The 24582-nt window shown below is 36.5% G+C and overlaps 1 protein-coding gene across 2 annotated transcripts in view; it reads left to right on the forward strand.

The window, feature by feature from the left end:
- Positions 1-925: 925 nt before the first annotated feature.
- The window catches only part of LOC145680884 (monocarboxylate transporter 9-like), a 61619-nt gene continuing 37962 nt past the window's right edge, over positions 926-24582 (forward strand). The window contains exons 1-4 of one of the 2 annotated variants that reach the window (XM_081752033.1): positions 926-1070; positions 5337-5463; positions 15948-16091; positions 19972-20467. In XM_081752033.1, the coding sequence (XP_081608159.1) occupies positions 930-1070; positions 5337-5463; positions 15948-16091; positions 19972-20467 (908 nt within the window). In that variant the 5' untranslated portion in view covers positions 926-929. The remainder of the gene's footprint in view (positions 1071-5336; positions 5464-15947; positions 16092-19971; positions 20468-24582) is intronic. The other variant, XM_081752034.1, reaches the window with a different exon arrangement.

Here is a 24582-nt window from a genome sequence, read left to right on the forward strand (position 1 = left end):
AGAGAGTAAAGTTAATTATATGTATAGATTTATGTATATTTTAAAAAAGGTGAATTGATTATATATATAAGGGATAAAAATAATGGAAAACATGCTAAAATTACCACATATCTATTTTCTTCTGGAGGACGCGACGTAACGTACTTGAGATAAAAACTAAAAGAGTGTTATCATTACTTACAGTGATACAAATTCGATTATGCTAGGAACAATTAAAGTAATAGATTAATTGGATTAAATTTTATATATATGGGCATAACGTTACATTAATGTTTTTTGTTTTATTATTTAGCATTCTGATCACATAAGAACTTATCCTGATGCTACCCCTCACATTTTTTTTAAAGAATAAGCGAGTGGCGATACCGATGTGCGGGGCCAAAATCTTGGTTCAGTTCATGAAAGTATATGGTAAATGCGTTTCATAGTATAAGTGAGCCCATGACAAAATTTAAATAGTTACAGTGATTTCCAATTGTTATTGTTGTATTGCATAGGATTGATGGGTACCTTATAACATCTTCAAGCGTCGAAGCGCAACATATCTGGTACAACAATACAAGGTTACTCACAAAATCTACTAAAACAAATACTATGTTTTTGCTTTTGTAATTTTCTTTCATAAAATTTTCATGACAATGTAAACATTGTACAGTCAGTAATATTGTGAAAAAATATTACAGTAAAATGGCTAACGACAGCAAAAATTGAGGATTTTCACGTTAATCTGGTTACACAAAGTATGGAGACGTAAGTTTAACTTTTATTTTGGAAATCTACATTAGGAATCAACCTAAGCACCATTTTATTTTCTATTTGCTTTTAGACGTTTTCCTCATATGTAAAAAAAAAAACGTGTTTTGGTACAAAATGCGTTTAATAAGATTTTTCTAAAAGAAACACATTTTATCATTTTCCAGATTGATAAGATGAAGGAAAGGAAAAAGCCAGTTATTGTTCCTCGTCAATCATCCAGTCCTTCTTATGGAAACCATAATGAAACAAAAAGTTTGAAGCCACCAGAAGGCGGATGGGGTTGGATGGTGGCTGTAGGAATGAGTGTTATGTTTGTAAGTACGGTATTTGTATAAGAGTCTAAGTGCAGAAGTTTATTAGTTAATTGCATTGAAAAACGTACTAGTTAAATTTCCATTTTTTTCCTATGTCTGATCATCCATGTAGTCATTTTAATATAAAAGATTTTATATTCTCTTTAAAAAGCATATATGAAATTAGCACTTTTTAATTTTTTATTTTAAGTAAGTAAAAAATTAGTATTTACATTATATTTTGCCTAAAACTCTTGATGTTGATTAATATCTAACTGTTTACTGAATAATTATAACTTTTGTTTTCTTATCAATTGCAGTAGCGTAACACATACTACTTTTAGGAAATGACATAAAATACAGATGATCAGAAAAACGGAAACACCTGAACGAAATTGCAACTTACCAGATTAATATGGTGTCGGCCCACCTTTTGCCTTCAGAACAGCCTTGATGCAACGTGGGATGGAGGCATAGAGGTCGTGAATGGTAGCAAGTGGAATTTTACACAATTCCTCGTCCAAGGCATCGGCCAGTTCTGTGAGAGAGGATGGAGGTGGAAATCGTCGCCGGAGTCATGTTTCCAAGACGGACCACGGATGTTCAATTATGTTGAGATCTGGGGATTGGGCGGGCCAGGGGAGGTGTTGAACTTCATCCCGATGTTCCTCAAACCACGCTGCAACAACGCCAGCTGTGTGAATGGGTGCATTATCATCCTGGAAGATTGCGTCATTGTCCGGGAACAACATCCGGACCATACGATGCAAGTGGTCTCCTAAAATTGCGACATAATCGTTGCCAGTGATTCGTCCGCTAAGTGTGACCACAGAACCCAATGAAAACCATGATATGGCGGCCCACAGCATCACCGAGCCGCCGCCATGTTTCACAGTTGGGCGGAGACACTGCAGATCATAAGCTTCTTTGGGCGTTCTCCACATATAAACACGGCCCGTGGTTGGGAATAGGGTGAAGGATGACTCACCCGACCATATCACACGTTTCCAGTCCTCAACGGCCCAAGTTGCATGGTCGCGGCACCATTTGCGGCGTGCGAAAGAGTTATGGTCCCTGATGAGCGGTTTGGCCCGTGCAACACGACCCCGTAAATTCATGTCATGTAATTCGTGGCGGACTGTGATTGTCGAAACAGGGTGGTGGAGGTGCTGATTGAATTCCTCCGTCACTTGCTCCGCAGTGGCACGACGGTTCTGCGTGACAATGCGCTTTAATACACGGCGTGACCTGTCACTCAAGATTTTCTTCCGCTCACTGTTCCGCTTCCCTGATGTGGTTTTCCCGTGTGTTGTGTAGGCCGTCATCACCTTCGTCACTGTCCCACGCGACACACCTAACACAGTGGCCACTGCCGTCACACTCACTCCACATAACCGCGCACCAACAATTTGCCCTCTTTGAAAATCTGAGAGGTCTCCCATCTTACACTACTTCCGTCTGCTGCAGCCACTGAACACTGCTGTTCCACTGCGCCTGACGTAGTATGGAGACCGACCTAAGACACCACCACCAGCGGTGCGGCGCTGCGGGCGCCACGACACCACTGCCAATCCATACATGTGAGTTCATAGCTATATGATCATGCTCTATAGGCGAAAGAAAATCTGGGACACGACATTGTCCACTACCATGGCCCCTGCAATCAAACTAATTACCTTGCGTTTCTAAAGAAATGATTTATATTTACTGACTTTTGGTTAAATTTTAATGGGAACGTCAGCACAATGGTTATTTACCTCTGTCATAATATGGTCAATACACGACATAAGAGGCACATTAAAACTTATAACAAAACTTTATCAAAAATGTAAATCAAATATAAATTCTACAAATTAAGAGAATAAATCGAAAGCAATAATAAGAAAAACTGTGGTCCCGAAAACGACACAGAAATAAATGGCGAAGTATGAAATATATATATATATATATATATATATATATATATATATATATATATATATATATAAAAGAGAACGCACAAATCCTTTGTTCCCTCATCACGCTAATACGGCTGAACCAATTTCTTTTATTTTTGGGGGGTTATTAGGATTTGGACCCTAGATGGTTTTTATCATATCACTTTAATTTTTAATTACCAGTGTCTTGAGATAATTGACCATTCAAGTGTCCATAACGTACAAATCCTTTGTTAGTTCATCATAGGTAAAAATAAACGTATTTATATGCAACCCGCATGACCGTGTCACTCGGCGGGTTAACATAAATGACAGGCGATATAATGTTAACATTTACTGCAATCTACTATGGTTTTTATCATATCACTTGAAAGCGAAAACTTCCGGGATGACCGCAGCGAAGCGGGGCGGGTTAACATAAATGACAGGCGATATAATGTTAAGATTTACTGCAATCTTCTATGGTTTTTATCATATCACTTGAAAGCGAAAAAGTAAAAATTATCTAAGTAACAAAGTTTATTGCGTTCCGGGGTGACCGCAGCGAAGCGGGGTGAACGCTGCTAGTATATATATAACAAGAAAATAACTTAAAAAGCAATTTTAAGAGATACAGGAAAATTCAAAAAATAATTTTTCAGAGTACGTCCAATATATATATATATATATATATATATATATGGTTAATTTCATTGATTATTTGTAGTTTTTTCTTATTTAGAACACAGAAAGAATTCTAGAATTAGATTTTCCAGCGATATTGAACTACAGAAAAATTATGTCACGAGACGCCACTGGATATATTGCCTGACGGTGTTAATGCATTTTCTGTACTTGAAGTTTATGTCATTTTCTTCCTAAGTAGGTACTTAATGTGCTTTCTCTTTGTTTTCCGGAAATTTCTTGCCCCGTTAAATTCTTTCTCATCACATTTTCTGTATTTCGTTGTAAGAGTTATATTTGTACTCGTTATGGTCTGAAAGTGATGTGCTGGCATTACTTGTTTTATAGGTGGAGTTTAATTATGTATTATAATTTGATCTACACAGGATTCTCAGTGTTACGTAATGAGAGTTGGAGGGTTTATGTTGTAGATCACAGAATTGCAAATAATATGATAATTCTATTTGATGATGTCAGAAAATCAATGCTTAAATCGCCGCGTAATATAATTGGTTTTTTAAAAAACTAATGTCACTTTTCCTTCTTTCCTGCAAAAGTTTATCAACCCGTCGTCTGTGACCAGGGAAGGGGGAACAGGAAGAGTAATTTATTTTATGTTAATGAACGTTTGTATTTAATGTACTGAAGTATATGAATAATTATGATTAGCATCATTGTAATCAGGAATTTTTAATTTTTTTTTTCAAGTTAGTTTTTTAATTTGTTTGTTTTGTTTACAAAAGCTGTCCCGATACAGGAAAACGAACATCAGTTTCGAATTCAGAAGAAAAAAGACATTCAGAAACACCTATTACTTTCCGAAAAAAAAATCAGTATTGGACAAAGTTATTTATGCCGTAATTATTCGATGTTTTATCTTCTAATTAGTGGATCCAATATAATTGTAGAAGATAATGCAGGATGAGAATTTAAAGCTGAAGTTCCCTTAAGTATTTTTCTGACCTCTTACAAGTTCATGTCGTCAATTTATTTGAAATTTCAGGAGCACATTAATCTAACTATACTACTCAGGTAATGTAATACTTGATAAAATGTTTTGGGATAGGTCACAAAGAAACTATAATCATACACGTAATATCAAAGAACACCCCAAGCAGAGGGCAAAATTGAGAGGGTGAGCGCAACAGTGGTCTAACCCACATTTTTAAAAATGGAGGAAAATCAAGTGAAACTTAAACACATGTTTTTTTTTTTTTTTTTTTTTTTTTTACAATATATATATGTACAATGTATGACACATTCAACCACTTGTGGTTGCTTTTCGTAAATTGTACAAAAAACACATATGTTTAACTTTAACTTGATTTTTCTCTATTTTTAAAAAATGTGGGTTAGACCACTGTTGCGCTCACCCCCTCAATTATAATTTGGCGTTCTTCCTTCTTGAAATTGAACTATTCAATATAGATGCTGCAATGAGTATCTTTTCTCTTTTCATTAATTTAAAAAACTACATAGCTTTATTCACCTTCTCACCTTGAAACTAGAGAAAAGGCGCAATCCGTAACTAGTAACACAGACCAATTACTTATAGCTATTCAAGGTACTCTACTTTCTGGTAAACATTATCTTCTACTCAAGCAAATCCCTGTGTTAATTTATCAGAATAAATATTATGCTTCCTTATATGTAAAACAACTACTGCTGCTTTATCTGTTGTTTCAAGGTAACAACTACAACACAATATGGGTCCTTCGGCCTTCTTTTTGAAGATATTCTGGAGAAACTAGGTCAGCATACTACTGGAGCCACATTAGTAATCAACACCCTAACAACAGCCATAAATTTTACAGGTAAACATGCATATTCCATCAATACTGTAGCAAGTCGATATATTTAAGATGAATCGTCAAGTGATAACAGTTGCAACATGCAGTTACGCTAATTTTAACTTATAATATTCAGTTAGAGAAGTAAATAAGATAATTTTATTGGACATAAAATTTAAGTTTATATTATTTTGCGTCTTACACAATCCTTTACAAACATTGCTATGATAAAACTGCAATCAAGCCATGATATATCCTACAAAAGCCACGCGAGACAATCACAAATGTTTCTTCATTTTTAACCAACTAAAAATACTATTTTGAATTGAATCATGTATGTTGTAATTTTTTTTTCATAGAAAGATTATCGTATCTACTAATTAATATATTTGACACAAAATAAATTAAAGTAAAACAACGTCCAACAAAATAATGATCTTTTGCAACATCATTTTTAGTATAAACATGTCTTTTCTACGTACCACTATAAGAATTAAGAGAAATTTGCTTCTATTATTTAATAGTTGATTAAAGAAATTCAGACCTCAAAATAAGGAATAAAGAGGCTGTTCAGTCTGCATTTGGCCAATTTCGACTTACCTAAAAATTTATAAGAATCCATGGCGCCAGATCCGTAAGTGCTCGATGTGTTTCCCTTGGTTTCTAACAATAACCCGACAGCGTAATTTCCACTGTGATAGGCTTCTCTGAAGAACTGGGAGGGGAATATTGTCCCATTCTTTTTGCACAGCTTTCAAAAGTCCTTCCACAGTTGTCACATGCCGTTTTTTTCAGCTTGAATTGATGGTGTAAGGTCCGGCTCACAGTCCCCAAAGACACGTCAAGACGATTAGCCATACACCTTTATGTCGGCAGATTTTCTTGCATTGCCATTTTGCGAAGTTTCCTCTGCATGGTGGAGCAGGCCCGTAGCCAGCCCAAAAATTTAGGGGGGGGCCGACCCAACATATTATACTTCATCACCATATTATAGTTCATTTGCAAGCCTACCGTGAAACTTTTAGGGGGCCAGCCAAAGTTTAGGGGGGCCCGGCCCCCTAGCCCCCCGTGGATACAGGCCTGTGGTTGAGGTGGCCTTGCTGCATTCCCGCTCCCTAGGCAAATTGGTTGGTGATCCAAATGGTGGAGCTTCTTTGCCCTTGTACTTTTTAATAACATTTTTTATTCCACGTAAACTGATGTTGCAACCATTCTTCTTGCACTGTTTTTTAATGACAGAAACACTAAAGCGGGCGTTATAAAGAGCCGCAACATAGTGTTCCCAAAGACGGCTTAGTTTGGGCAGCATTTTGGTCATAGAGAGGAAACCCACACACTTGGAAACAAATTTAACACAACACTCTCAACAATGATCCTGTTTTGTGCATTATTGTCGTTCGCGCGAAAAAACAACTCCGTTCCCAGGAAGCCGGTGCACAACACTGCAGGACACCACGAGCCAGGTCGGGTGAGTCCATTCTGCCCGGGAGGGGGAAGGAACGAAATTGGCCAAACGCAGGCTGAACAACCTCTGTAAAGTAGTTTATGGCAGTGAACACTTTGAAATAAATTAAACCAGTTAATTTTAACTTCACCGGCAATTAGTAAGTTATTGACGTATAAGGAAGTCTCAGTACAAAACTTCCACGGCGAATTTCTCACTGCGCCAACATCTCGCCGCCCAGAACCTTAGCGGGTCAAAACTTCGTTAGGATTGAACAAAATCTCGCTTTAAGTATTTCTTTACGAGTATATTTACTATCGCTGCATGTATTTGCATTTTTTAAAAGAAATTTCATATTTAAATAATGGCGGAAATAATTTCTAACATGTTCTTTTTTTAGTTCTTTTATTTAGAATAGTTATTTTTGGAACCCTATAAGAGATCTTATTGACTTTGCAAAGAGAAAATAAAACGGTTACTTCTTTCCATAGATTAAGAGATGCGTGTCAATAAAAGGGCCGATATTAATTTTTCTTTAAAGCATGAAAATTATAGGAAAAAATTATTGTCATTGATTTACAAGTTTCCATCTGTAAATCAATCACAAATATCCGGAAAAAACTTGGTTATTTTTCGACGTAGTCACCATTAACCTCCAGACATTTCTGGAAGCATGGCACAAAATTCCGTATATCGTTTGTGTAAAGATCTGCTGTCTAAGAGTGCAGCCAGTCCAGAACAGAATTCTTGAGCACTTCACTGTCGTTGAAACGCTTCGATGCAAAGCTACTTTATCAGGTGAAGATAAAGATAGAAATCGCTGGGGGCAAGGTTGCGGCTGTAAGGAGGATAATTGAATAGTTATTATCGAAATCTTTTAATTGTTTCAGTACTACGGGGAGCTGTGTTTGGGTGCAAGTTGTCTTGGCCGAAAGGAATTCCAGAGCGTAGCATTCCTCTCTGCTAATTTTGCATGGCACATCGCAGATTACTCAGTGTTTGGCAATACACATCTGCTGTAATTGTTTGTACTGGTTCCAAGAATTCCACAACAATCACAGCCTTTTGGTTCTTAAAAACAGTCCATGATTTTGTGCAATGATGGTCTTTGGATTTCTTCGCTGTAGGAAAACCAGAGTGCCCCCATTGAATTGACTGGTACCTCGATTGTTGTCCACTGATGTATGATATACAGATTTCATCCCCGATCACTATGTGAAAAGAAAGGTCATCTCCATCCTCCCCTAAAGGGCCAAAAACCACGCGTAGTTGTAATTTTTTGCTCTTTGTGAGCGTCTGTCAGCATTTTTGGTTCTTGCACATAGTTGCCGATAACCCAGCTTGGCAGTCACAATTCGATGCATTATTTTAGCATATACTTCTGGAAACACTTTGGCGAGTTCAGTTATTGTAAACCGGCGATTACACTTTCTCTTTAAGGATCGCATTTCTCATTAATGCTTTCTACTAGATAGTCCGTCTGTACACCAGGCTATCATTAACATTCGAACGCCCTTCCTGAAATACTCTGCACCATTGCCTGATCTTGCCATCATTCATTATTGCCGATTCGTAAATTGCACACAAATTCGTAAATTGTCCTTTGGCGTTCAGAAATCGTATGACAAGTCTCACTCCATATTTGGCGTAATTTTGCATTACTTCAGCATTTTTTGCACATATGCAACTCTACTCGGATGACTCTATCTCTGTTGCAAGCACAAAATACTATGGCGCCAACCTCGCGTAAAAAAAATTAGTTTCTTTTTACATGTGCCTCGTATAAATCACTACTTTCTAAAGCACTAATTTCTCTCAGTTCCTGTTCACTAAATAATTTAAGTAAAGTAGGTTCGATGAATAGGATTTCCTCCAATTTGCGTTTATCTTACGATTATCATCTATACATTTTGAAACTGTTGCTTTTTACTTTCAAGTGACGCTAGGATAGGAAGTATGATGATCACGAACAAGAAATTTAGTTCGAGATTTCAACGAATTCCACTTTTCATAGCTTCTATGTATGGAAAAAGTACTATTTTGATTTCTGTTCCTGTATTTGTCATGATTTAGACACGTGTAGAGACCATATTGTTGAGAACATATAGATCAAATTTTAAACTAAAGAATTGTATAAGATTCTCCATCGGTAATTTTCAAATTTGCTTTCTACTCGAAAGATTTGCGCTTTTTTTTTTTTTCGAAATTTGCTTTCTAGCCGTAATTTACTAAAGGGAGAAAATAAAATAAAAAAATGTGATTTTCTCGAAAACATCTCTGACAATTTTGTTTAGCTTTCATCATCAATATTTCATTACAAACCTTATTATATAGTAACTGTTGTTTCTCTAAAAAAAAATCCAGAAGGGGTAGCTTAGTCGTGTAGGTTAGTCTTCAACGGACAATTTTCTCAAAAATGATTCCGGCAGTTTTCTTCATATTTCTTTTTAAAAATCAATTGACAAACCTACAATGTCATTTTTCATTTACAAAATTCACAGATGATAGTTTACTCTTGAGGTGAGATCCTTTCGGACGAGTTTCTCACAATCAACTGAAGTAATTTTGTTTATATTTCACAAATGAACTTTCATTAGCAACCTTATGATATGAAATAATTCATTAGCCGTGAAAAAGTCTACAAAGTTAGTTTATTCTAGAAGGTGAGTTCCTCTTGGACAGTTTTCTCAAAACCGGTTCAGAAAAATGTATTTATATTTCATAAATAAATGTTTCATTAAAAGGTTCCATTTGCAAGAAAAGGTCCACGGGTTAGTTTACTCTTGCGGTGAGTTTTTATCGGAATATTCTGTCAAAAACTGTAGAGCTGATTTTGTTGTTATCTATATATATAAAAGAGAACGCACAAAATCCTTTGTCCGCTCATCACGCTAATACGGCTGAACCGATTTCTTTCATTTTTGGGGGGTTGTTAGGATTTGGACCCTAGATGGTTTTTATCATATCACTTTAATTTTCAATTACCAGTGTCTTGAGATAATTGACCAATCAGGTGTCAATACGTACAAAAAATCCTTTGTTCGCTCATCACGCTAATACGGCTGAACCGATTTCTTTCATTTTTGGGGGGTTGTTAGGATGTGGACCCTAGATGGTTTTTATCATATCACTTTAATTTTCAATTACCAGTGTCTTGAGATAATTGACCATTCAGGTGTCCATACGTACAAATCCTTTGTTATTAGTTCATCATAGGTATAAAAATAAACGTATTTATATGCAACCCGCATGACCCTGTGACTCGGCGGGTTAACATAACTGACAGGCGCTATAAATCACTTGAAAGCGAAAAAGTAAAAATTATCTAAGTAACAAAGTTTATTGCGTTCCGGGATGACCGCAGCGAAGCGGGGCGGGTTGGGGTGACCGCAGCGAAGCGGGGCGGGTTAACATAAATGACAGGCGATATAATGTTAACATTTACTGCAATCTACTATGGTTTTTATCATATCACTTGAAAGCGAAAAAGTAAAAATTATCTAATTAACAAGGTTTATTGCGTTCCGGGGTGACCCCAGCGAAGCGGGGTGAACGCTGCTAGTTTCATAATAAATATTTAATTAATAATCTTATAATGCTGTAAAAATTATTTTGCATTAAAGAATGTCTCAAAAGGATAGTTTAGTTTTTTTTCGAAGAATTTTCTCAAATATCGTCATTCGAATAACCATTAGGCGTATCTCAAGTTTCATTGTCTCATTTCATTACTTTCATTATCTCAACTTACACCTTTTGGTGATGTGCCAAATCTGCTATCGCTTCGAGATCCGCCAACTTACCAAGTTAGTATCTCAGGAATGAAGCCTTCGTTGCTCACAATTCTTTCACCGATAGATAGATCTCACATAATCATACAAGGTACCAGTGTTAAATCGAAATGCAATTTTGAGATGCATCTTTTGGTTATCCCAATGACGATTTGACTCATGCAACTTTAATCAACAAATATTTTGTTAATAACCCTATAGTGTGGTGTCAATTTTCATGAAAAAAAAAACTACCAGAGATATTGTCCGTTTACTGTAGCTTGGCGCTGTGTTTTGACATAAAACCTGGCCAGCGAATCTTAGCAGTCCTTCCCCTACTTTTCCCTTATAGCAGTGGTAACAGTAGCACTAACTCATCAATTTTGCACTAGTAGGGTTTGGTATTTGCAAGTTGCGTAAATTCCGAAAGAGTTTACTTCTTCTCTAATCAGGACCGTAACTTGTGTGGGGAAGGGGAGGGGCAACTGCCCCCCCAGGGAGGTTCCCCGCCGTTTGAAGGGGCCCATTTGGAGACAAAATTTTCTTAATCCATATACAATACGAACATGAAATTATAAATGAAGCATCAAACAGTTCCACTACATTACATCAACAGCGCACAAAAGGTAAATAAAACAAAAGTGAGTCGTGGGCCCACTTCAGTAAGAAACGCCTATTATTAGGGGCCCTAGAAATAACATTTATTCGTGTGGCTTTGAGATTTGTCAATATTGTTCCCTTAATTAATTTGTCATGTATGGAACGGGCCCAGGGGTGTAAGTAACGACCCCGCAGACCTTGCAGTGAGGGAGGGCCCACAGGCTCCGGGGGGCATAAATAGTAAGAGAAAGATAGAAAGAGGGAACCCAAGAATGAGAAAAACAACTTTTTCTAGGAGGCCCAAATACACGTATTAATGCTTGCCCCCCAGAAAAAAATCTAAGTTACGGCGCTGTCTCTAATGTGAATTTATTGCTACAGTTCTGCTAATAGTTAACTATATCAGGTTGGTCTCTTTAAACCTTGGGCCGTGGAGAGAAACAATTTTACAGGAGGATAGTATTCAAATTTTAAGAAGGTGGGGAAAGGAGAGCGAGGATGGGAAAGATTAGAAGAAAGAAAGAAAGAGAATGAAAGAAACACTCCTACATTTACTTCATAATGAATTTAAGCACATATAAACGAAAAAGGGATATCGGAACCCACCACCATAATATTTGTGGAAGTGTTGGCAACATAATATTCTGAAGGAATATATTTCCCGCCAATTCTGGGGCCTCAGTGTTTGGCCCAATTCTGGCCTTACAGCAGCGGCGGATCCAGGGGGCGATCGTGGCGATTGCCCTTCGCAGGAAAGGAAACTTTCTTATTTTATATATTTAAATAAAACCCATCCCATAGTTTGGAGCTCTTAAAACTCACCCCCCCCAGAAGTCCATCCTGGATCCGCCCCTGCCTTACAGAAGCTACCATCTAGGCAATTAGCGAGTGGGACTGAGGGAAACCTTAATATGGAATACCGGCCAGAGTCGGGTTCATGCCCACGCTCGATCTACCTATTTTAATGCCTCTTTTTGTGTTGCACAGTGTCTGGTAAGGGCACCCAAACAGGGCAAATGTGTACAGCTTTAAAATGTTCACATCTTAAAATTCGCTTTATACTGTACTTTGAACACGTCATTCAATGTGATTATATTCTTCTTACAGCAGCATGCTTTATTTCCTAATACTTTAAGTCTATGGTTGTTAGTATTTATAATTATTGCAGCATACTATCCTTCTCAAAGCTCGTTCAATAAGTATGAAATTCTAGACTTAGCAGTTTGCAACATTGCAAACCTTCACTAACATGTAATATGTGGCGAGAATATTTCCACCTATACTCGCATCGAAATTCCCAATCCTTGGTCCCTCTGTTTATTGTTTACAACACAAACTACAATCTTCCAATATTGCCAGGCGTACAAGGTTTTCGCACACTTTCGAACAGGAACACTTGTACAAAATTGAGTGTGCATTATATATAAGATTGTATTACATAATAACTAACTCGATTTGTCATAACGTTAGTATCTCAGTCATTTCAAAAGCAGCAATTTATGTAGTAATAGCACTTGGTCCATGACTGTGCAGAAGTAGGTACATTCGGTTCGGCGATTCATGTGCCTGGCAACCATGAATTAACCATGTAGGGGAGAGAGGCAAGGTTTTGACGCTCGCACTTTGTTGTTTGTAAACAATTTTCCATCCTAGAGTGAACGGACAATAGTTTATCTTTGGCAGGCGATCCTCTCCAAGCACTTTTTTGTTTCAAAAACTGTTCAGTTAATGTTTTTTTTTTATTATTATTATTTCATAAATAATTATGTGTGTAACAACCCTACAACATGGCATGAATCTGCTGTTGGGGTAAGTTTTCTTCGATACAAAGTTCTCCGAAAAGGATCATTGTAATTTTGTTCATATTTCGTAAATAAATGTTTACGTAATAACTGCAGCATGACATGACGAGAACGTTGGGGACGAGAACGTTTAGTACTTTCTAGTGTGTAAAATAAGTATTGGTTGCCTGTTACTTGAGTATGTTTTTCAACTTATTATTATTGTTTTATCCCTAGAAACTAATCCTTAACCCTTTTAAATTCTGGCCTTTTTTGGCATTTTACTTGAGTCTCAGATAAGCAGCGACAGTATCATTCCTATTTACCCTAGGATCGTGGTTCATAGCTCGTTGTTTTCAGAAGGGAACAGCCTTTCAAACAGTACCACTTACATGTCCCTATGATGTACTGGAGGAGAAATGTTTGAGGGAAAATCGGATTTTTTGGATTTTTTTTTAAAAAAAGATGTTTGGGGCCCTCTGGACCCCACATGGGTCTACCCACAGGACTCAACTTTTTCCCCTGCCTTTCGAAAAGTACTATTTATGTGTCCCTATGATGCACCTGAGGGGAAAATTTGCAGAAATCCCTCACTTTCTCTTTAAGAAATCTCTCTTTTTAAATTTTGTGGCCCTCTGGAGCCGCCCCTGTGTTTACGTAGACATCAGAAAAAAGTCAGGAAATAGCAACGGGTATGGTCACAGCGTGTACAAAATTCCAGGCTCCTATCTTGAAAAGTAAGGGAGGAAAAGGTTTTTAAAAATTTCCCCACAGTGGACAATTTTACCTTAAATGACCCGGATGAAATGTAAAAATTTTCTGAGACGTGCCTAATTAACCTAGAATCATAGTTCATAGCTCGTTCTTTTCAGAATACAACAACCTTTCAGACGGTACTACTCACATCTCTCCATCGTGTATATGAAGCGAGAAAATCGGGAAGGAAGGGAATTTTTTACAAGAAAAAGCCTTTCCCACTTTCCACCCTTTGGAGCCGCCCCTGTGTTAACGTAGACATCAGAAAAAAATCAGGAAATAGCAACGGGTATGGTCACAGCGTGTACAAAATTCCAGGCTCCTATCTTGAAAAGTAAGGGAGGAAAAGGTTTTTAAAAATTTCCCCACAGTGGACAATTTTACCTTAAATGACCCGGATGAAATGTAAAAATTTTCTGAGACGTGCCTAATTAACCTAGAATCATAGTTCATAGCTCGTTCTTTTCAGAATACAACAACCTTTCAGACGGTACTACTCACATCTCTCCATCGTGTATATGAAGCGAGAAAATCGGGAAGGAAGGGAATTTTTTACAAGAAAAATCCTTTCCCACTTTCCACCCTTTGGAGCCGCCCCTGTGTTAACGTAGACATCAGAAAAATTCAGAAAATATCAACTGGCATGCTGACTGCGTGTACAAAATTCCAGGCTCCTATCTTGAAAAGTAAGGGAGGGAAAAATTTTTAAACATTTCCCCACAATGGACTATTTTACCTTAAATGACCCGGATGCAATATAAAAATTCTCTGAGACGTCCCAAATTAACATAGGACCTTCGTTCGTATCTCGTTCGTTTCAGAAATTAACAAACTTTCAGCCAGTACCACTAATGTGTCTCCATCACGTATGTAAAGCGAGAAAATCGGGAAGAAAGGGAATTTTTAGAAGATAAATCTCTTCCCCCAGTTTTTCCCTCTGGAGCCGCCCCTGTGTTACCCCAGACATCAGAAAAATCCAGGAAATAGCAATTGGTATGCTGACTGCGTGTACAAAATTCCAGGTGATTATCTTGAGAAATAAGAGCGGGAAAAATATTTACCGATGTCCTACGCATATTCCCAGTATATTGCAAATGTCTGCTTATATAGGGTCTCAGATTAAAAAAAAATCCTGAGACGTTTCTAATTAACCTATAACCATGGTTCACAGCTTGTTCTCTTCAGAATTGGACACTCTTTCACAGCGTATTTTTTAAATTTTCTCATCATGTACCAGAGGCGGGAAATTTGAGGGAAAATGAAAATTTCCCAGTCGCCCCTCTGGACTCCGCCCATGCTAAGGTACAGAGCTGAAAAATATGATAAATACTATGTATATACTGAATATTTGTACACATTTTCAATCTTCTAGCTGCAAAAGCAGTGGTGCCCCCCCCCTTATGTCCATGACGCACCCCCCCGCAATTGTCTATCCAGAGGTGTTCTTCCATGAAAAAAATCTTTTCGATTAATTTTTACACCCCCTTAAACATATTTATATAGATTTTTAACCCCCCAAATATTTCAATTACGCAGTTTGCGTCATAACCCCCCTTGTGGGCACCCCTGGCTGGCAAAAGTAAGCCCGCCAAAAAATAATGAACTTAGGTGTAACAAAAAATATATATATTTCCCTTTTATAACGTCATTTAGTTATGACGTCATGACCCCGAGATTCAAAACCCCCCACGAAACATGTTCTACAATGCTTCTATGCTTGAGAAAACACAAAAAACCCGAAGTAAAAAGCTTTATTGGTTCAATTTTTTGCCCAAAAAGAAGGCACTGCTCCATGGGAACTATAGTTCCCATAAAATTTAAAAGGGTTAAATTTCCGTCTTTACTAACAAAGCTATAGATTAATAATGAAAAATACCTATAGTGATGAAATATACTTCTACTGAAATGCAAGTAAACCTAGTAAAAGTTATTGCAACTGTTTCTAACTGCAATTTACTGTTCATTTATGACCCCCGTAATCCCTATTCTTCTTGCAAGACCCTATTTTTATTAGATACTATAAGGCACCAGGTACACTTACTTGAATATATACCTAGGTAGAATGACATGTTTTTTGTACTTGTGTTTTGTACTTTAAATGTGCACTTCAATAGTAAAAATACATTCAATACAAAAATTATTTATAACTTTTCCTTGCAGGTTTAGCTACAAATTACTTGCTTCGAAGTTTATCCTACAGAAAAGTTGCTATTATTGGTGGGGTTCTATTTTCTGCAGGAATGATTATGACAGTTTTTGCTCAAAGTATGATGCATATATTAGCTTCCTACAGCGTCATAGCTGGTAAGTATGTAAAAAACATAAATACGAAATACGTACAATATTTTATAAATGTGTGTAAAGCTTTCTTCAGAAAAAAAAAACATGCAATATGAAGAATTTATACTATCTCCAAATGTTTAATGTAATCAACATTGAAAAGATAGGATGCCAATTTTTTAAACTTAGCACTGGTATTTGCTTTGATTCTATAAAATTAAGTCAAACTATGTATGAGAACCAGTCAATATTGATTGAACTCTGATTAATAATTTAATAACAAAATGAATTACACCTGGTAATTGTGACACGAAAGTTTAAACAAGATTTCACCAGTGGCCACGAAATTGCAACCTAGAAGCTGTTTGTATTAAGTGTAAGTAAGGAAATTCTATTGTGTCTGGTCCAATAGACCTACCATGCAAAAAGACTACATACCTATTATCAGAGCCAACTGTAAGGGTGAAGACATACCGAAGATACTTCGCGGTCGAGGTCGAGGTTTAGGTTATGGTTGCTGCCTCCATGACTGCACAAACATATCGATTCAAATAGGTAAACGCATTCCGGAGATATACGCTACATCGCGACCCAGAGGTCGACCGCGACGGTGACTTAGTGGTGGCGATGATAAACAACCGAACCGTTTGTTTTTACATCGATGTTCAGTTGAAGCACCGCTGTGGCTCATGTTCTCATTGGTTCTCCCTAGGTCTCGAAACGCTAGACGGAATAAAATCTTCATTTGCTCAGAATTTCGTTTGGAAAGGATTGTGTGTGTCTATGCTCCAGAGGTTTTGCTGCACTATTAAATTTGATTATGAAAGACATATTAACAGAACTATTGAGGAATGTTCCAGCAATATGTCATAAAAGATAGAAACATCATCATAATAGGCGCATTTCAAATAGAGAAGGAAGAAAATAGCAACACAAATAGGAATGTGAGATACTCTATTCATATATAGTTGAGAACTTTAGTGTAGTTTATTATTACATAAGATAGTATATAATATATAATATACGGGAAAGCGACTTCCGGGCTGAAGCCCTCAAATTCCGGAATTTCTGAAGAAAATAGAAGCTAGTGTCAATCATATCTATGCTTAAAAACTTCAACTTCCCTCCCCCGAATCTCGAGATTAATAAAAAGAATTTCTTATAACTTCTTTACTGTTGGAACAAGGTAAATAAATAACTGTAAAGATAGGCACGTATCAACAGGGTGGCAATGTTGAATAATGGAATTGTAGTGACGAAATTTCACTTGGTAAAGTTAATACCCTCTCCATCCTGAAACCTGGAGCCATATCTGTTTTTGATTTTATTGGAAAATTATTTTCTCGCTATGGTACTGAAAGAGGGCACTTTTTCAAGGAAAACTGAATAAAAGGTTAAAGTTTTTGATTTATTAATAGAGATAGACACGAGGTAAGACTCGACTATTTTTGCAAAACACGAAACGAGACTTTTGCATTTCTCATGCTTCGTCTCGTGTCCATACCTGTTAGTAAAATGTTTGGTCGTTTCAATTTCAAAATGTGGTTTCGCAGTGATTTTTGTTATGTGAAACAATATCATAGGTTATTGAAGACTTTTAAAATCAACACGAAAAATATCACCACACGCGTCGCAGCAATTTCTCCTCAAACTGATAACCTTAAGTGAGAACGAGACCTCTTCGCTATGTGCACCCTTTATCCATCGCGACCTAGACATCGAGATAGCGACCACTACTTAAACCTCGACTGCGAGACATCTTCGACATGTCTTTACCCTAAGATTTCTATGACAAGGTGCATCTACTGATGTGTACAGCTGTCAGAATGCAGTAGTATGTGATAATACTGTTACCAATTCCATAACCAGGGGCGTCATTTGAGGAGGTAAGAGGACAATAGTCCCCTCTGAATTTGAGACGTATATACATTTTAATCAATCGTATAATAATAAGCTCATGAAAAACGTGAAACTCTATATATATCGGAGAGTCTTCCTCCCCCTAAGGAAAACCTGAAATGATGCTGCTGCTCGTAAGAATGTAGACTAAAGAAGGTATATTATGAGTGTGCATAGAGGAAAAATGGTACGATGTCTCGCAACATAACACCTTCCTTGGGTGTGTAAAATATCATTTTAATGATAGAGGAAATGCATCGCTGGTCATTAATTTCCAGTCCCAGGAAGAGGCCACTAGATTAACCCGATATTTGCAGAAGTCCAAAGTAGTATGTTCCTACCCCATGATCTATCTCGTTACATCTTGCTTCTCTCATTCTCAGTATGCAAACGAACAGACAAGATCACTGACGAAGCGTTATGTTTTCTGAGGTGCTAGTCTACTTCGTGGTTAGGGGTAGGGATAAGATTTTGTTGTAGTTCTTTCAAAGTAGATTGGCATCTTTCTCTTTCAAAATTCTTTATCGTCTAACGAAAGACAACAAATATTTTTCTATTGTGTTTCTTCCCTTTCCCTACGAAAAGAAAAATTCTCCTCTTTCAATAGAGAAATCACCCCAAAATTTTCAACTTGTGTTTATAAAAGTAAAAAAACTTTTATACTTCCTGTACGGAGTGTTCTCACCGGGAATTTAACCTGGGACCGTTCGCACCACTATACTACGCAGAACCACATATTTAAAAAAAAATACATATTATGCTTGTTCACAATGTATGAAAGAGGAGTAATGGAGGGTTGTTTTTGAATTTTCTGAAAAAATTCAACTTCCAAGTAATCTAACTGAATAACTATGAATGCAATGTCTCATATATACCATTCAATGTCTCGAGCTACCACACCATTGAAATTATAACACACTATGAATTTCACCCTTGAATGAGTCCACGTTTCATATAGTCTCAGTGCTGAAAAGGGGCACTTCTCTTTCACAAACAAATGAATAAACTTTTAATTCTCACGTGAAGTTTTAGAGAATGCATGTTGATCAGACAGACAGGCAGATAGAGGTAGAGGTAGAGACAGTGAAATGGACAGAAAGACACACTAATGTATTTTGAGTTGAAAGATGGAAGCTAAATCTACACTTGCTGAATTACTGAAGCGAGGGGTTAGCGAAGCTTCTACCATTCGATTCGATTCGCATTTGTGTACCTGTGTGATAAACTTTAGAAGAGGGGACATTTATAGATTTCACTAAATGTTTCATACTACTTCCAAATCTGATAACAGCATAACGAGAAACGGCGGTGTCATTTCAAATTTCGTTTTTGTTTGAGTGGCAAATCTCCATTGATATAAATAGTTTCACATGTATTACATTAATATAATACTATACTATTTATTGATTATATATATATATCAAATTCAGGAAATTATTCCTTCTGCCATCCCCAAAAGACTTCTCTGGAGAAAATATATGATGCACGTAACTAAAGGTTTCAATATTTTTTTTAATAATATGAACCTTACAGATGAAGAAGTTGCATCTATTCCCCCAAAAGATATTTTGCCATTTCTCGAAGACCTCATCTGAATCATTTCCAGGCCCCAAGAATGAGGACATGTCTGCGTAAAAGTAGATGCCTGGTAACATTAACTTCATTAAATTAGACTATGAGCTGTACCAAATAGTGGCCTCGTATTTTTAACGAACGCTTAAAAAAAAAAAAAAGAAAAAAAAAAGAAAGAAAGAAAGAAAAAAGACTTATAGGGCCTTCATGGAAGTTGCAGTTACCTATTTAAGTAGTTCCCTATTTTCCTCAGAGGGATGATACTGTGCGGTACCCTATGTTACTTTAAGATATTTTATTAGCTAGAATTTCAACCCTTGTTGTGATTCATATCTCATTCTTATCCTATAAATGATAAGTTTAAAACATCATATTTAGTTCCATTGTTGTGTGAAGATACGAGTATGTTTAACTTGCACATTTCTTTCCACAGGTATAGGACTTGGTTTAGTAGTTCCTGCTTCATTTACCGCATTTAATTGTTATTTTCTGGAGAAGCGAGGTATAGCAATGGGATTATCCCAAGCTATTATTGGAATTGGGTTTATTCTTTCCCCTTTGCTTATAAAAGTATTGTTGGACTATTATGGATTTCGTGGAACAATTCTTATTCTTGCTGGTATTAGTTTGAATTCGATTGTTGGTGCCACTTTATACCAGCCAATCAAGTGGCACAGTAAGCCCAAAGAACTGGAAAGACATAATGGCTCAATTGTTCATAATTCTAGAGAACTTAATGTTGAAGGAGCAAACGATCAAATGGAATCAGGATCAATGCATATTATTGAGCTTAAAAGAATGGAATCAATTATTGAAGAAGCTGCTGTTGGCAGTGAGAAAGATGAAGAAGTCGGTGTAACAAGCAAATTTATAGCAGAATTCGAAGAACCAAAGAACTCCTCTGAGTCACGGCGCTTATCATATCACAGGTAATGATAGCAAACATTCTTACTATATAGCCACTGAGGCATACGTTCCTCAAAGAAAACTACATGAGAACAACTTTTGTGTTTAGTTGGTTACTCTAAAGTTTACTTTTTCCACATGTGTAACTGTTTAGTTTCACAAAATTATTTAGTTATTTAGAAATAAGAGCGCATCAACATACATTATTTTAAATTTCTTAGCAATAACAGACACTACAAGGATAAATAATGATAATTACTACTCATATAACAAATCATCGATAAACATCTACAATTTGATCAAAAAAATCAATGTCTCAGGATTTTATTTTCAAATACTTTCAGCCTGCATTCTTCCCTTAGAGTAAGCGACCATATTTCGCAGCCATACAGCGATAATAAGTATAATTATCGTTTTATATATTTTAAGCTTTAAATTTCTCGACAGAAGGACAAAAGAATTTAAACTGAATAATATCACGAGTTTCCTACTTCCAGTCAACATTTTATTTCTTCGTGAGTATGGTTTTAGTCTGTTAATATTGATCCTAGGTATTTGAAAATATTGTTTGATATTTTGAAATGTCCATAATTCACAGTATTACGATCCCGAGGAATTTCTATGGACTTAATTTTCTCTGCATTTACTTCTAAACCTATGTCCGCGCAAGGGTTTAATAAACCTCTATATTTCTTTCCATTGTTCCCTGTCATACCCTATCAGATTTTCAAAATGAGCATACGACACAACCTGGTAAAAAACATTCAACTCTAGGCCATCTTCGCTATCTTTGATTTGCCTTATAGCATACTCCAGAACAATGTTAAATAATAATGGCGACAACGAATCTACTTGTTTCAGGCCATTCTTGACGTGAAAGCTCGTGGACAAGTATTTTCCTATTCTAAGCAAACTTGGGGATTTATTTAAACGCATCTAAATTAATCTAACTAGATTTTTTGGTATTTCAAATTTTGTAAGAATGATGTAAAATGTTTTCCTTCCAACCAAGTAGCAGACCTTTCCAAAATCAATAAATAATTGATATACCGGGTTATTCTATTCCCATTTCTTTTCGAGTATTTCTCGAATGGTAAATGGTTGATCAATTTCGCCTAAATCCGCAATGATAATTTCTAAGGATTTCATCTGCAGTAGAAGTAGAAAGTAATGATGTGATTGAAACAGCCCCCTGAAACTGCTGGATGGGACTATCTTATTTCGACAGAAGATGGAAGATGTACTTTTTCTTTCGAGTCTAGTGCGCTATTTTTTTTTAATTCCTGATTGCTTCTGACTGCTTGGCTTGTGGTTCTCAAAATTCAGAATGTAGTTATTATTATTTGAAACTTACATCATAAAATCACATATGCACTGGTTTGTTCAATGGTCTTCTGTCATTTTTCGGCAAAACTATATCCCCGTTGCTATAGAACTTCCTAGTTTATGATGTTGACACGCGGTTTTCACAGATCTCTTTTGAAACTAAATTAACACCACTAACAAAGTTTCCCACAGACCGAAACAAATAATAATCCGATAGGATTAGCCCAGGGTATACAATTGATACATTAAAATCTTATAGCTAAGTTCTCGCGATTTCTGGGAGGTTGTTCAAGATGTATGCGGTCTGGCGTTGTCAGCGTAGTATACAAAAGCCTTTCTGTTTGCCAGTTCCGCCCGTTTCTTTTGAATTGCTAGGTGCATTCGCCCTAGTTGTCGACAGTACAGGTCCGAGTCTATGTTTGTACTTGGAGCAAAAGCTCATGATCCACGATGCCCTTCCAATTCCACCAAACGTCAAACGCATAGCATAACCTTCCTGGCGTTAGTGTGGGTTTTGGCAAAGACCGTGGAGTTTCTCCTCACTTCAAGTAGGATCATTTTCGCAATTTTTGTTGTAGGTTATTCACTTTTCCATTACTCGTTTTCAACAGTTTCAGAAATGTATTGACTTCGTTACGTATCAGTAGAACAAAAATTCAGTCGTGTAAATGTTGTTGAGTCATATCATGTGGCACGTAAATGTCTAGCTTCCTCCAAATGGTTAAGCACTTTTTGATTATGGATCTTTAGGCCAATGTCTATGTCATGACTGCTAACCTGCCGGTTTGCTCGACTTCTGCCAGAATCTCTGTGATTGGTCACCCACTGCCAGGAACATCTTAAACATCGATATTCCAGAACTATAAAGAGATTGAACGATCTATCGACTGTTGTTTTTGATAACTTATTTTTCCCATAAATAGTACCAATTTCTTTCTGCGCAGCAATTGTCCCTTTATACAAATAAAATGCTCATATGTAGTGACATTTTTCGGAAAATTCACTCAACTTCACGGCGCAACACCTTACATCCGATTATATGAATTACACCATTTTTTGCACAATCACTACCTTCAATTTTCAGCTTACAAATAAAGTTAGGCCTAACCTATTGCGACTCGTATACCCTCACAATTGGGGCACTAACATCATCTTGTACGCAAAAGACTCTATGCTCATTAGACGATCTGATATTTCAAAATCAACATATTGTTAAAACTTATAATATGACACTTTTTCAGTGTTGCATACTAAGGATACTACAATATCACAAATGATCAAATTTTAGAAGCCTCAGTGTGGTGGAATTGTAATCATGTTTCTCAAGCTCGTACCAATAAATTTAACAAATTAGAATGCGTACAGTTGGTAATTGAATACTTTGAATGAATTCTCCATCCAGAAATGTCGAAATCTCGTTAATCTAAAGTCGTTCTTTCACGATAATGTGAAACCACGTACAAGTGTGATCACCCATAAAAAAATTGAAGCTTGAATGGGAAGTGTGTTGCTGTATCCATCATACTTGCCTGATCTTGCAACATCAAACATCTAATGCTATTTCTCCACAGAAGATTTATGATGCCTCTCTCACCTCCTATTACAGAAGAAGTGAAATGCTCTTTAAAAGTGTGTGTGTAATCACCACGGATAGAGATGCAGACTCTGCAATTTGCTCCCATGTTCACAAAATTGATAATGAGTCGTCGTGGTATGGAGTTCCATTATTTTCCAGCGATGTAGGATGGTTTATTTATTTAGTCTTATTTTACATGGCAAAGTTAAGTCTAATCATGCCTTGTCTCCCACTTGACTATGAAATGATCAGGGTTAATATCAGTATCAAGTATCAGGACAATATCAAGTATTTATAAAATAATAAGTTAAATGACACACATTGAAATCAGAACAAAAATTACACTCATAATCACACACACACACACACACACACACATATATATATATATATATATATATATATATATATATATATATATATATATATATATATATATATATATCACATGCACACACAGATTATTACAAATAAACATATGTGTAATATGTTCAGATATACTGTATTTAGCGAATATGAAAACAAATAAAGGGTAAGAATAAAAGTCAGCACTTTTTGTCAGATATCAGTAAGCCTAGAGGTACTCATGGAGGGTCTTCTCAACCGACTTCTTAAATAGATTGATTGAGTGAGATTGTCGAATGTTGGGTGGAAAGTCATTCCGTGCACGGATAGTGGATGTAAAGAACGCTTTCTACGTAGTAATATTTCGACGCGTGTAGGAGAAGGGAAAGAAGTTTATTTTCACCTGATTTTGTAATGTGATCGTAATGGTTGCAATCGTTGAGATAATTAGAAAGGTTGTTAAAAGCGCAAAGTCTTAAAGAGATGTGTGAATCTTTGCAGATAACGTCTGTCGGAAGTTTCAGAATTTCCAGCTGTCTGTGGTACGGAGTTAAATTATATTTGATCGTTTGAGATTATAAGCAAACCGTATACAGGCATTTTGGATACGTTGTAAATGATACATTAATTCTTCATTTAAGTCTGATAGAGCTGCTTAAGGTGAGGAAACATTAGAGATATTACAAGAATTAACTTTGTTTCAGTGGGTAGAATTTTCTTTAGTCTGGTGAGTGAATGCAAAGACCAGAACAAAGTTGATGTGAGGTTTTCACTCAAAAACTTGACCTGTTATTATCCCGAGATTTATCATGGTTTCAGAAAATCGAATAATTGTTCCATCTATCTATACTGCTGGTATATTTGAAGGATGTATTTGTATAAATCGTTTAG

Source organism: Thermobia domestica, chromosome 3 (genome assembly GCF_964235325.1).
Source record: "Thermobia domestica chromosome 3, izTheDome1.hap1.1, whole genome shotgun sequence".
Taxonomy (NCBI): domain Eukaryota; kingdom Metazoa; phylum Arthropoda; class Insecta; order Zygentoma; family Lepismatidae; genus Thermobia; species Thermobia domestica.